Here is a 13,121-nt window from a genome sequence, read left to right on the forward strand (position 1 = left end):
AAATGAAGTATATAATTTTTCCCTCCAATGCACGGTTAAGGCCTCTGCCAAGAGATTGCTTTAAAGTGGGAAGAGTCTTCCTGGCCCTCGCTGACGAAGGGCCCCAAGACCCGAGGAAGAGTCAAAGACGGAAAGCGTTCAAGCTGGCCACGGATGCCTCCGAAACACTCAAGCTCAAGCGTGACTCAAAGCCACCGTCTGTCTCCCTCGATGCTGAAATGAATGAGGCAAAGCTGCCGGGGTCACACACGGATGGAGTCAAATACAGATCTTTTAATAGGAAACATCACTTTGTTTATACATTATGTCTGCATTTTAACAATAGAACCCTTAAAAAAAATGAGGAACAAATTGCTATGTCCAGGCAAAATTCTTTGTGCTTAGTTTGTAAAACGGTATCATCACAGTTTCAAACAACTGGCTCGCTCATCGCTTTGCTCAAGCGGCTGGGCTCCTGCAGGAAGGCGGCTCCCTCCTCGGTTTTAAGGGGAAGCCGCTCGCTTGTCAGTCTCTGCAGGGGCCAGGGAGACTCACCCCAGGCTGCCCCGACAGCTCATCAACCTAATGGGGGTCACTGTCCAAGTTCACCGAGAGGAGGGGACGCGTCCACGTAAGGCCATTGGAGTGTAGAATGACAGAGAGATTAAAATAAAACAAGCCACGAGTCTTTTTGTTGGTGAAATGGGCAACAAAGGGGCTTCTAGAGCAATTAAAGAAAGACTTTGGAACAGCCAGGGAAACGAAATTGATTTCTCAAAGTTCAAAAAAAAAAAAAAAAATTAGCTCATCTGTCATTTATGGAAATTCTCAAATTTACACAATAGGCTTCATGTTGCACCTTAGGAAGGAAGGACTCTCCTCCCAGTCTCTCCTCCACATTGCAGGCTCTTCAAGTTGCGGTTAGGAATTCTCTGACTAGTGTAGTCAGCCATGACGCACATCACGGAGACGTGGTGATTTACTGGCACTGGAAATCACACGTACATCTAACAGGATGGGAAGTTAGGCATACGGCACAGAACTATAAACAAAAAGGTGAAGCAAACTTTATTTATTTTCAGGTAAAAACATTAACCTGATGGATTATTGCAGATTTGAGAAATCAGCACATAGAACAAGTGGACAGCGCGCTGCTTACAGGTGCGTGTTATCGGAGAGGGCAGAGCGGGAAGGCTCGTCCCGAGTCAGCACTGAGACGGGGGAGAGGAGCGCGGGAGGAGGAGACTATGAACAGAAGCTGAGAACAAGAACAGAGGAGAAAAAAAATTCTTACTCCGACAGGGAATGAAAACTAAATTTTGTTTAAAACTTTTACATCCATTCAAAAGGCGCTGGCCGGAGTGATAAACACCGGCCAGCCCAAGCGGTCGTCTCGGTTCCCTGCGCGGAGGAAGGAGCGAGGCCCCAGCCTCCCTTCCCGAGGCTGCGCTCGCGGCACCGCCATGTCAGCAGCCCTCGTGTGTCCCTGGGAAAAGGCCAGTCACACCCGACAACTATATTAAAACTAAGCTCTAAGAAAGGTCTATCTAGTGACAAAGGCTGAATTATATTGACAATATATTTCCAGTCAACGAAATTTAAATTATATCTTAATTTGAAAGAGAACATGGAGCAACAAAAGTCCATGGCTGAGGAAAACGAGCCACCGTGGGTGCTGTACACAAGAAGCCGTGAGCTGCACAGACAATGCACGGGTCAGGGAGAGGAGGTCGGGCAGTGAGAACACACAGAACTAACTCACTGAACCGTATTTGTCAAATACAGGTGAGCTTTAATTTCTGTACTTATGTACAAGAGTTGTCTTTGGAGGAAACAGACTGCAGACTTAGCTAGATGGATACACACAGCCCAGAATTAAACTGCACAGCGACATTTATTGTTTCAGCCTGGAAAAAACATCCCTTTTTAAATTTCACACAGCAAAGCAAGTTAAAAACTTCACTCATCAAATAAATGATAATTTAAACAGAACTTGCTAAAGAAACCTCATCACAACAACAGTTTAGGGCCTGATCACTTTAAGTCCATGGGGCCATGAATGAATGTCGACCAAGCGTCTCTTTAGAACCGGCAAGCCTTTTTCCTACAACAAGAAGGCGTAGCATGTTTCCTCGACTCGGGTGATACAGTTAGGAAAGAAACCATGATTCCTCTTTTGCTGTAACAGGCCAGCACCGCGCTCCGTGGTGATCAGGAGAGGTGGAAGGACTGCTGCCCCTCGCGCGCGGCGATCAGCAGTTTCTCGCGCATTATCTCAAGGCTTGAGTAGTCCGGCAGCTTGAGATAGTTCACGCAAGTCATGACAGAGGGCAGGAAGTCGTCGGGGTTTTCTGTTGACTCAAACGTCTTCCGGACAATTGTCAAAGGTGGATTCAAACTCCGGAAGCCTGATGCAGGGGGAGGAAGAGAGACCAAAGGCTGTGGTGAGCTCCCAGGCCGCCCGGCCAGCTCAGAGGAGCAGTGCTCTCCTCCGGGAGCGGGGCCGCGGGCGCAAGGACTCCGTGGCGACGCCCCACGCGCCGGAAGCTACCGCTCTGCTTGGCCCCACGCGTCAGGGATTCGTCCTGTGGCAACTGAACCCACAGCTCCTTGGGGCAGCCTTAGTGACTGAAGCCTGTATCTGCTTTATTTACCATCAAAAGTCACCACCAACGGGGAGGCCAACAGTTCTCAGTGCTTTTGCCTTGTGAAACGAGTCCCCCTTCGATCCCTATCAGAACTCCTTTCTGAAAACTGGACTTGGGGACGCTTTTCCATCTAAGAGTCTAGAAACACCCAAGAATATGAATTTTATCTAGAAAAGCAGGATTTGTGTGCATTAATAATCCTACCTCCACATGTTTAAGTCCTATAAATTTACCTGCCAGTGCTCTCTTAATTTAATGCAAAACAAATGCTTGAAACATTAGACTAGAATCACTAAGAGGCGCTGTTAAGTCAAATGAAGACTATCCTGTTGTACCAACACTTCGCCCCACATGCACCCACAGCCAGAATAAATGCCAAGCATCGACATCGTACCCACCTCCAACAGGCAATCTTGGGCTACCTGTCACAAACTGGAGAAATAACCTCTGCTGTTCATTATCAAAGCTACTGAGAATCTCAAACAAGAACTTCACAGCCCGACTACAACAGAAATAAAAACACCAGTCATTGCATCATAATAAAATACAGTTGTGAATCGTAAGGCGTAACTCTCACACGGCTCTCACAATCAGAGGTGATGGGATTTAGTAGGAATTCACCGAGGATGCACTTGGAAACCAAACGTGTGCTGTAGCTGGGATTCAATGGGATTACAGCTGTGCGAGACGAGACCTGTCTGATTACCACACAGAGTGAGTGACGGGTGTGGGGGTATATACCTCCCCACTTCTTACCCCTTTTCACAGAAAAATGTAGAAGTTTTGGGTCCTAAATGGCCACATTGAGAGAAATACAGTTCAAATATAAAAAGCCTCTTTTAGTAGACAGGCAAATTGAAGACAAATCCCCCCCCTTTGTGGTTTATAACACACACACACACCACACCATCAAATTCTCAACCGTGGACTGAAAAGCTGGCAAGGCCAGCACTGACCTGTCGTGAGTGTAGCCGTGATCAGGCCTGCAGCATTCCATCAGCGTCTTCGCGTCCCAAGTGTCCGCCTTACTGCCACACAGGAGCTGGTCCAGCTGGGTTTTTAAAGGGGGGACACAAGTGCTTAAAGACAAATCCACACAACAGAAAAATGCAGACAACGCAAACGCGTCCAGACTCTCACTACGGCCAAGTAAATGCCCACGGAGCCAAAGACAAGTAAGTGCAGTGTTCACCTCACACACTCCCGCCTGGGGACATCTCTGCGGTGAGCTCTTCTGATGCACGAAGTCACTCTCCCATCAATGGGCCCCTGTCCCCCTTCAGCACCAGGCTCCAGGAAGCCTTTAATCTCATACAAAACATCCCTGGGACCTGACCCCGATGTCTGCCTAACTCTTCTCATTTCTTCACAAGCTTCAACTTGTGAAGCTGAAGGGACACCTTCAGCTATCACCCTGGATAGCACAGGGACACCTCACAAAGACAATCACAGACACAGAACTAGAAACGAGACCATTTCCTTTACACACAGCTACTCACTTCTTCCGGGTAGAAGTACTGAAGATGACTGAGTGGGAAGACCGATTCAAAACCATCTCTGAATGAATCAAATTGCCTGGAAACGCCTTCATTTAGTGCCCAGAATATAACCAGCTACAAAAAAAAAAAGGGGGGGGGGAATATTCTTTTTAGCTGTGACAAAATTTCAAATTTACTTCCTAGTATGTGGCAAAGCATTTTAAGTTACAAAGTTTTTAAAAAAAAAGTCTCAGAAAACTGTAAGTAAAAAGCAGTCACATGAACTACTAAATTGGGGTCTGGCCAAATTAGATGTTGTAAGGGCTCAATTAGGCAAGATCCCTAGAGTACCAGGTGAGCAGTGGGAATTTTCTGAGGATACAGTTGTCACTGAGAATTAAAAATGTCTCAAGATTCACAATTACCAGCTATTAACCCTTTGCACTCCGCTGTCCCCTCTCAGGGGACATTGCAATTTATTAGTGATTACGGGGAATTGAGGTTATTTCAACGCAACTTTTTGAGACATGCATGTTTCCCTGAAGTTTTATCTTGAAATGGCACAAGAAATTAAATCAAAATATCGTAAAATGGTTTGGAGTGCAAAGGGATAATAAGTGCTTTTAAATTTTCATGTGAATTTTTCAGTTCTATATCCAAAATCCTTACAGCCCAAACCTTCTGCAGTGCACATCTCTCTTAGAAAAAGGCAAACTCTGGGACTTCCCTGGTGGTGCAAGGGGTTACAACCTATGAAGCTATCCGCAGCCACTGCAGCACAAGTTCAATCCCCGGCCAGGGAGATACCCACATGGCGCAGCAGACCTCTCCTGTCTCGCCCGCTGCCCTTCCTCAGCAGTGAATTTCAGTAAATCTGCCTGTTCTGCTCCCCACTGTCTCTGGTGAATCCTCTCAACCCCCACACCTCTTGCCTACACCCTAGCTCTTGTATGCATTAATAAGTAAAATAAGTCTTTAAAAAAGAAAAAAGAAAATAAGGCAAACTCTGGAAATGCCAGCCTATGAAATCGAAGGCTAACAGCACCCCACAAGCCTCAAGTTGTCTGGTCACCACTGACTTTTGTTAGCATAGCAGGTTCAGAAACAAGAGCACATATTCAGAGAACACTATTGTTTCACTGACAAAAATACAAGCACTACTAGAGATTATTTCCCGAGACCCTAACGGAGATGCTCCCTCTCTCAGCACAAGCTGAAAGAGGAGGGGCACGGACAGCAGGGGCACGGGACAGCGCACCGGATGCTAACAGGCATCGCTTCTGCGTCAAAACCAGGCAGCAGAGGATGTCCAGGCCATTTCCTCTCTCCCTCAAATTGATGAAGAAACTAAGAGAAAAGCCAGGTCTCGGTGTGGCATCATCCTGAACCAAACGCTCCTTCCACTTCGTGTCAGGAGGAAACCAAAAGAAACTTTCAAGCACTAGTAAGAAAGATCTATACAGGTTGGAACTTAAAATAGAATGTGTATTCAGGGGAGAATAATTTAGCAACTACAGCTAAGGGTCACAAATTATAATAACTTGAAGAGCCTCGCCACCCCTGAGTGGGCGTGTCTCTGTGTGTGGGCAATTCTGTCAAGTTAGCTGGTCTGAAGGAGAGACGGGAAGCAGGGTAGTGAGAACACGAGAAGTGGCTCCATGGGGCACTGTTCCTCAGCACTCAAGTGGGGAGACAGCTGACTAGTGACTGCGGATGATGGAGATGAAATTGAAGCGATCCGGCCCGAGACAGTGCATTCAAGGGCACAGGGGCATCACAGAACATCTGACACGTTCTCGCCTGAGGAAAGAGGCCCGATGCGGTGGGGCGGGTGCCGGGGCAGCCGGCGCCCCCCGGGCTTCCAGACGGGCTCCTGCCCGTGCCCTCACAATTCCCCATTTACGGGCCACCCCCCGGGCACAGCCGGCCACTCCTGCGGGACGCCGCGGTGACATACTCTCAAGTACTCTTCCAGGTTGTGGATCGTGACCGGAATGTCCTTTCCCCCTTTCTTCAGCTCGATGTTGGGAAACCCGGGCAGGGTGAAATCCAGCCCGAGATCTTCCACAGAGCAGCCGTTCATCGTCAGCGTCTCCAGTGCATATTGTAGACTCTCTTTGGTCTACAAGACACAGTTGGAGAGAGAGAGGGTTGTAAACACAGTCACGCAGTCATGTTCTGCATTTGTAAAAATATCCTCATGAATGCTACAGGCTCCTTTGGCACTTGGTGTACCTTGGGGGGGTTTGTACGTGTGTCGGAATCTACATGTAAGTTCTGAGATCAAAAAGGAAATAATCTCAAACACCTCAGAATCCAACTCCTTTTTCATGTGGGACGAGATCATCTGAGTAGTCCTCCGTGATGAGGTCTTTGTTACTCAGCCTGACCATCTTCAAATCAGATGTCATAGAAAATCTGTAGCAGTATGCTAAGTCTGAAGAACACCCTGGGGAGTCCTCATTCCACCACTTCAGAGCCCCAATCTGAAAACATTTATATTCCTACAGTAACACTGTGATGAAAAATGCTCCAACAAAGCCCCAAGTAAAGGTAAGTCAAATCTAAAGAAAAATGTTAAAGCTTGTATTATTCATTTTCTCAAATGCCCGAGATTAGGAAAGGCTTACATAAAATACTATTTCTTTTAGATTAAGGATCAAGGGTGACTATGCAAAACTGCAAATTCTAGCTGAAAATGAAGGCAGCCTATCAGGGAGAAGGTAAATGGCTTTCCAAACAGGAGACGCCTGTGTGTGTGAAATGCTAGAAGCTAAACAAAGTACAGAAAAATAATTAAACAAACAAAAAATGTGGCTTTCTTATTAATAAATAAGTCATTTTTTAAAGAGGAGACTGAGAGCTGCTTAGGATTCCAGATAATTCAAAATATAGGAGGTGGCAGCATCACTCAGTTGTGGGGTTGCATCCAAATTTTCCTTTTCTGAAAAAATCTCCATTTAAGTCTCTCTCAGTTTTGTGTGTATTTCATAGCCCCAGAGGGAGGTTTTTCACTTCACAATTGAAAATTTCTCCACAGAAAAACTTACATAAAAGCCTCCAACTGAGAAGCTCCCAAAACTGTTGCCCAAAACTGTCCCCCCACCTCTTGTGATAGATTGAGGTCATCCTACTATGCTGCTGGCTACTTAAGAAGTATATTATTTGCAAAGGTTTTTGTACTACAAAATGCCATTTTTGACAAGAATCTAGAATATGTGTGTCCCTGAGATGTGTAAAGAGAATTCAATGTTGGTTTATTTTAAGCTTACACATTAAATCACAAGCCAGGCTCTAGCCCGTTTTCCAGGAATTGTTCAAGAACCGAAGCTGCCAAGCAGCTCAGGACAACCTGCTCCATCTGTGTAGAGGATCCTACACCCAGGGGCAGAGTAACCACCAGAGTAACCACCCCTCCCTTGCTCTGGGAGGCAGAGGTGTGATACAGAAATCAGTTCTGGAAGGTAGAGTCTGCTGTGCATTTTATAGTTCTAAATCAGTAGCATCAGGAATGAAAGGGCTTTAGGAAAAGGACTGTGGGGCATATCTCTCGGGATAAGGGCTGCAGTTCCAGCTCCCCTGTGTTCCAGAGGTGAGCGTGGGCAGGCTACCTGACCTGCCTGCCTTGAGGTTCTCCCGTGTGCAACACAGGTCACGGAAGTGCCTAAATCTCACAGGGGTGCTGCGAATTAAAGGAATTAATACATGGAAGGCACTTGGGAGCGTGCCGTGAGTTTTATATCCTTTCCTTCCTTTTTGATTTACATTTGGGTGTGTGTAATAAAACTTTGGGTGTAATGAAATAAACTTAAGCTCTCCCAGAAAATGGAACAGAGAGTTCTCAGCGAGTGTGTGCCTGTCATTTGCCTAAGAGACAATCCTAAATAAGAGAGTAGCTGTTTAAATTTTACAAAATTGACATGTGCAAACCTAACTGGTTCTTAAAAATCCTAAGACAAGCTTGTTTGGAAAAGATGGAGTTGATCACTTTAAATACTAGTTTCTCTTTATAATAAACTTATTTTTCAAAAAATCACCAATGAATGAAGATAAGATGAATTCCCTTACAAATCATGATCTTGACAATGAGGCATTCTAAGGCCCTCGCCCCCAACCTGTCTACTCTAAGCTCCTCTCCATCAACGCGGTGGCTTTTCCTCTCACTACAGACACTGCCTCAACTCTCCTTTCGTACTGCACATCATTTTATAAGATGGGAGCTACGTGAGCATCAATCCATGTTACCTGCCCAAATATAAGATATGAGCCTGCCATTAAAAAAAATATAACTTTGTCTTCTAATGTCAGATACAGAACGAGTATTAATCTCAGACTAAGTTAAATAGACATTAATGAAATAAAACACAAGCTCACCCAGGAGATGGAACAGAGAGCCCTCAGCATGTCACCAAGGGAAGGAGACGACAGGACCTTTACAACTATTTCCTGCCATCGCTCTAGAAACAAACTGCTCCTAAACCAAGACAACTTTCTGGAAAAATCAATCTGTCCTTAGAATAAAGGACAGATTGTTTTATTGATTCAAATGCTTACTAAGGAATTCAGTGTGATGCCGTCAATGCCCATCTACATAATGTCCATCTAAATTTTGATAAACGAGGGCCCCATGGTTTTGGTTAGGCATGTATTTTACTTGCTAATCAAGTTGTTTATTCATCACCAGCTGTTAGTACAGATCACCGTACCCACTGTGAAATCATGTACTACTTACTGTAATTAAAAAAATAAGACAAGCAAAAGGCAACATTAAAATAACAACAGGGTCAAATACAAACCATTCAACAAAGACCTCAGGTTTCTATAATGAGGAATTGCTCCACTTGACCCTTTCCTCCTCCTCTACAGATACATTTATCTAAAGATAAATCCCTACCTGGGATTTATCTTGTTCAAGTCTTTTCTTCTGTCTGACAATGTCTTCAAGGTGATATACTGATCTGGCTACAACCGGGTCGATGTCAAACAAATCGTGTGATGTCAGCGAGGTTTCCTGCCGCAGCATCCACTTATAAAAGGGCAAGCCCAGGGGAAGGTCCACCTGAAAGGGAATGTGCAAATGTTGTAATAGGCGCACTAGACTTCTAGAATTGCCTTGTTTCTGTGCCTGACACTTCAAGGGGTTATTTAAAAAGGCAGCAACTGTGGGTAGGGGAGGGTGGCTAATTGAGGAACTGTTCCATTAGATGAAAATGTCTAAATTTCAACTCAATTTGGTGCCCTAATATTGTGCATAATATAAAATACTAAAGAATCCCATTAAAAAGTTGACATCAGAAAGGAATTTTTCAGTGGTGGCCATATAATAATCTATAAGGGCCTCAACACCAAAAGATGTTTAGAGGAATCCTACTCTTTTTTAGAAAGTTTGATTCTATCATAGTCTGTTATCGTGAATAATTGAAAGCAAAGGGACCAATTAATTATATTTAACAGAAAAATTTCTGAAAATAACTGATTAAGAGCCCATTTTCAGCTGCAAGTGAATTTTCAGCTGTGTTTATGAATTTGACAGAGGAAAATAAACTAAGAAAGTGTCTCAGAAAAGGTGACAAAGGAAATAAAGGTCCAGAAATACTGAAATCTCTGTGAACAGGAAGTCCTGGGTAAGTGCCCCCGGTTTTCCTATAGGGGAATATCAAACACTTTAAAAAATTACATTGTTATAAGCCACCCATAATGCTGCCAGATTATCTGAGCCCTAGCAACAAAAAGAATGGTCTGCAAGCTGGCACCTGGACACCACCTGGATTCCACATGAAAATGTACTCTAGAACTGGTCCCGTTAGCTACTGAATCAGATTTGGTCTTTTAAACAAAACACCCAAGTAATTCACCTGCATATTAAGTGTGTGAAACACAGTTGTAACACACAGCATTAAGTAAAACATAGGTGCAAAATGACTATGGCAAAGTCAATAACCCCAAACTTACCAGTCTGAAATCCATGATAGCCTTGGCCATTAATTTTCCTAGGAAGCGAAACTTCATCTTAACCTTTGCAATATGGGCTGGCTTAGCTGTCCTACCGAAGGGTAGCGCGAACAGGCCCTGGAGGTTTTGAATATACTTGGTCCCTTCTTGGCTCCCTGTAAAACCAGCAAGTCACTGAACTTTAGATGCTATTCCCAAAACAAGGCAAAGCCAGTCACAAAGAACATTTAAGAAATTCAGTATTCTCAAAGTTAGATAGCAGATGAATGAATGAAGTCCTCTAGAGTCATAAGGGTTTCTCTTGTTAGGTAAGTACAAAAACAAAAGCAAAAGCAAAAAGAAATTTAGGTCAGACAGCATGGCCCTCTAGCAAAAGTGAAAAACCGTTCAGCTGTTTACACAATCTGAGTAACACAAATTGATCGCCTGTCTCACAGGATGATGTTACCTTTTGGATTGCTAAGACTCACTTCTTCACCTCTCCAGAGACCCAAGTCAGCTCTCTGGAGTTCCTGAGATACAAGTGCATAAAACTCCAGCGTAGGTCCAAGACCTGTACCAACCTAAGGAAGAACAAAAGAAAGACTTCAAATACTAGAATTTGTGGTGCTTTTCTTAACCTGACAACCTCTTGGAAATAAGGACACTAAGAGCAACTGTTTATTAGGATGTGCACAGATTATTTTCCAAGCTGTCCTGATGGCATTCCTTTAGTCTTGGCTACCGGGAGTAAGACCGAGTGAGCGTTCATTTCCTACCCGCTATTCACTGCTCAAAGGGCTGCGGTAGCTATATACCTTTCTCTCAGGAACAAGGTGGCACCGGCTGCCTAAGGATCCTGCTCTTTGGTTAACTGTTAACACTGAAACCAGCTCAATGTCACCTCCTATGCGGCCTTATCTGCCCAGTTTCAGATTCCATTATACACTTGCATATCTCACTAGGGAGATCTTGAACTCACCTTTGGATGCTCTGCAGTGCCTCAGGCACACACCAGTCACTTAACAGAGGCTCACTAAATAAAGCAACAGTAAGGCAAGGTATGGATTCATGCCAGAACTCACAGAGCAATGGATTCTTCTGAGAGCTTTATCAATATGCACACATTTTGTGGGGAGTGGTGTGAAGGGGAAACATGCCTTGAAGATTCTGACTTGGTAGGAATGATTTAGAGCCTGGGCACTGGTATTTTTAAACAAGTTCCAAAGATGACTGTACAGCCTTGACTAACAACCCCTCCATGAGACACATAGTCCTGGGGCAGAGTTCACAGCCTGTCATTTCTTCATGTTCTATCAAGGCCCTACCAGCTCGGGTACACAATTAGCTATGCAGCTGACAATGGCAGATCCAGACCATTGTTTTGTCAAGAAGGTTATATTTCACTTACAGATTTTGCAAATAATCAATACTTTTTTTTTTTTTTTTTTACAATTACTATAGTCACTTTCCAAAAATATCCACACTAGCTTAAAAGGTTACATGTATCTACCAAATGCTGAACCCTGACTTCAAATGGTGATGTGCTCGAACAGTGTGATGCTTTCTTGGTGTGCTCCTGTGCTTTTTGTTGGTAGGCCACAGCCTGGGGTGAATGTGCCAACCAAAACTACCCAAGGTTCTCCTCCTTCTGATTCCCCACAAACCAACCCACCAGTAAACACTGTAACCCCCACCTTCAAAACATATTCCACACCTATCACCATCATCTCTTATCTCATACACTGCTAGAGCCTCCAAAACGGCCTGTCCTAGCATTCTCAACATCTCCTATCCTGCCCTCACAGCGCCAAGACTGATTTTATAAAACACACACTCATATGATTGCTCTGCGTGCCCCAAAACTGGAGATCTCAGCCTACTACTCCCTCCCACTTCCTGGCTACTGCTCCCAGCCAACGGCTCACTGCAAAATAGGCAGGAATTTTGTCTCAGGGCTCTGGCTTCTCTGTTCTCTTGCTGAAGATCCTCCCTTCTCAGAAAGCAATGAACTGCTTCTGCCTAAATTCTCCTTAGACCACCCATCCCATCCCAATCTACTTATTTTGCTTTTTTCTTGATAACATGGCCTAGCATATACATGTGCCAGTCTCTCCAAAACAGAATACAAGATCCATGATGGGAGCTTTTTGTATATTTTGTTCTCCAGTGAATCTTGAGGTGATGAAGGGGAGGGAGGGGCGGAGCAGCATAGCAAACAAACCTGCAGTACCATCTGATAGCCACCAGATGGTGCGCTGAAGCCATGTAATTCCTATTCCCTTTAGCATAATTATCCCAGGTTGAATACTAACCACACATCAGATCAGTCCATTTCCTCCATCAAAATTGTTATTTCTAAAAGTAAAATAAACTTAACTTAAAATCTCAAGTGATACAGGTATCACCGGAAACACCGTGAGCCTGTCAAGGTGGAACAACCAGGTCATGGCAGCTCTGGCAATTCACGCCCCCTCAGGCTGGCCAGCAGCTTTAGATCAGCCTGATCTTTGCAGGGACCATTGTTCTACCCAGCTACTCCACTAAAAAGCTAGGTACTTTGGTATCGCTTCGTTTCTTTTTTAAAATGAAACAAAGGCATAAATTTAGTTGTATAGACAAAACCACCGAAAACAAACATATGACAAATTATTTTACTTAAAAACTTTGAAAGCTTTTGAAAAGCTAGTATAGACTAGTATTTATCATGTGACAACTGATGTCCTAAGTATATTACACATTAGCTCATTTAAGCATCCTAACAACTAGATGAGGTAAGTGCATGCACTATGCAGAGTTGAGATAACGGCACTGAGGAGCTACTACTAAGTGGTGGTGCCTGACTCCACAGTCTGGGCTCCGAACCAGTACCGTCCAGGAGACTGGGTCAGCTGTCGCCAATCCCTGGGGGCAGAGATTTTCTGAGGCCAAATATAGGCTTAATTCTCCCCTGGCTCATCACTCACCCCTCTTCACAATGGAGCCCACTGCCACCAGACATTTTGAATTAGAATTTTTTTCAGAGGTGACACTCTTCCCTAGTGGCATTAGCTGACGTGTTTGGTTAAATTTGATTCCCAAACTG

At 44.4% G+C, this 13,121-nt stretch overlaps 1 protein-coding gene across 12 annotated transcripts in view; it reads right to left on the reverse strand.

The window, feature by feature from the left end:
- Positions 1-2,190: 2,190 nt before the first annotated feature.
- The window catches only part of TRIP12 (thyroid hormone receptor interactor 12), a gene marked incomplete at both ends in the record, with an annotated part of 95,664 nt that continues 84,733 nt past the window's right edge, over positions 2,191-13,121 (reverse strand). For all 12 annotated transcript variants that reach the window (XM_084238736.1, XM_084238735.1, XM_084238734.1 and 9 more), the window contains 8 exons: positions 2,191-2,387; positions 3,026-3,129; positions 3,584-3,678; positions 4,127-4,240; positions 6,063-6,227; positions 9,000-9,164; positions 10,058-10,212; positions 10,506-10,620. In XM_084238736.1, the coding sequence (XP_084094862.1) occupies positions 2,191-2,387; positions 3,026-3,129; positions 3,584-3,678; positions 4,127-4,240; positions 6,063-6,227; positions 9,000-9,164; positions 10,058-10,212; positions 10,506-10,620 (1,110 nt within the window). The remainder of the gene's footprint in view (positions 2,388-3,025; positions 3,130-3,583; positions 3,679-4,126; positions 4,241-6,062; positions 6,228-8,999; positions 9,165-10,057; positions 10,213-10,505; positions 10,621-13,121) is intronic.

This window comes from Talpa europaea, assembly GCF_964194135.1.
Source record: "Talpa europaea genome assembly, chromosome: 1".
NCBI classification, from domain to species: Eukaryota; Metazoa; Chordata; class Mammalia; order Eulipotyphla; family Talpidae; genus Talpa; species Talpa europaea.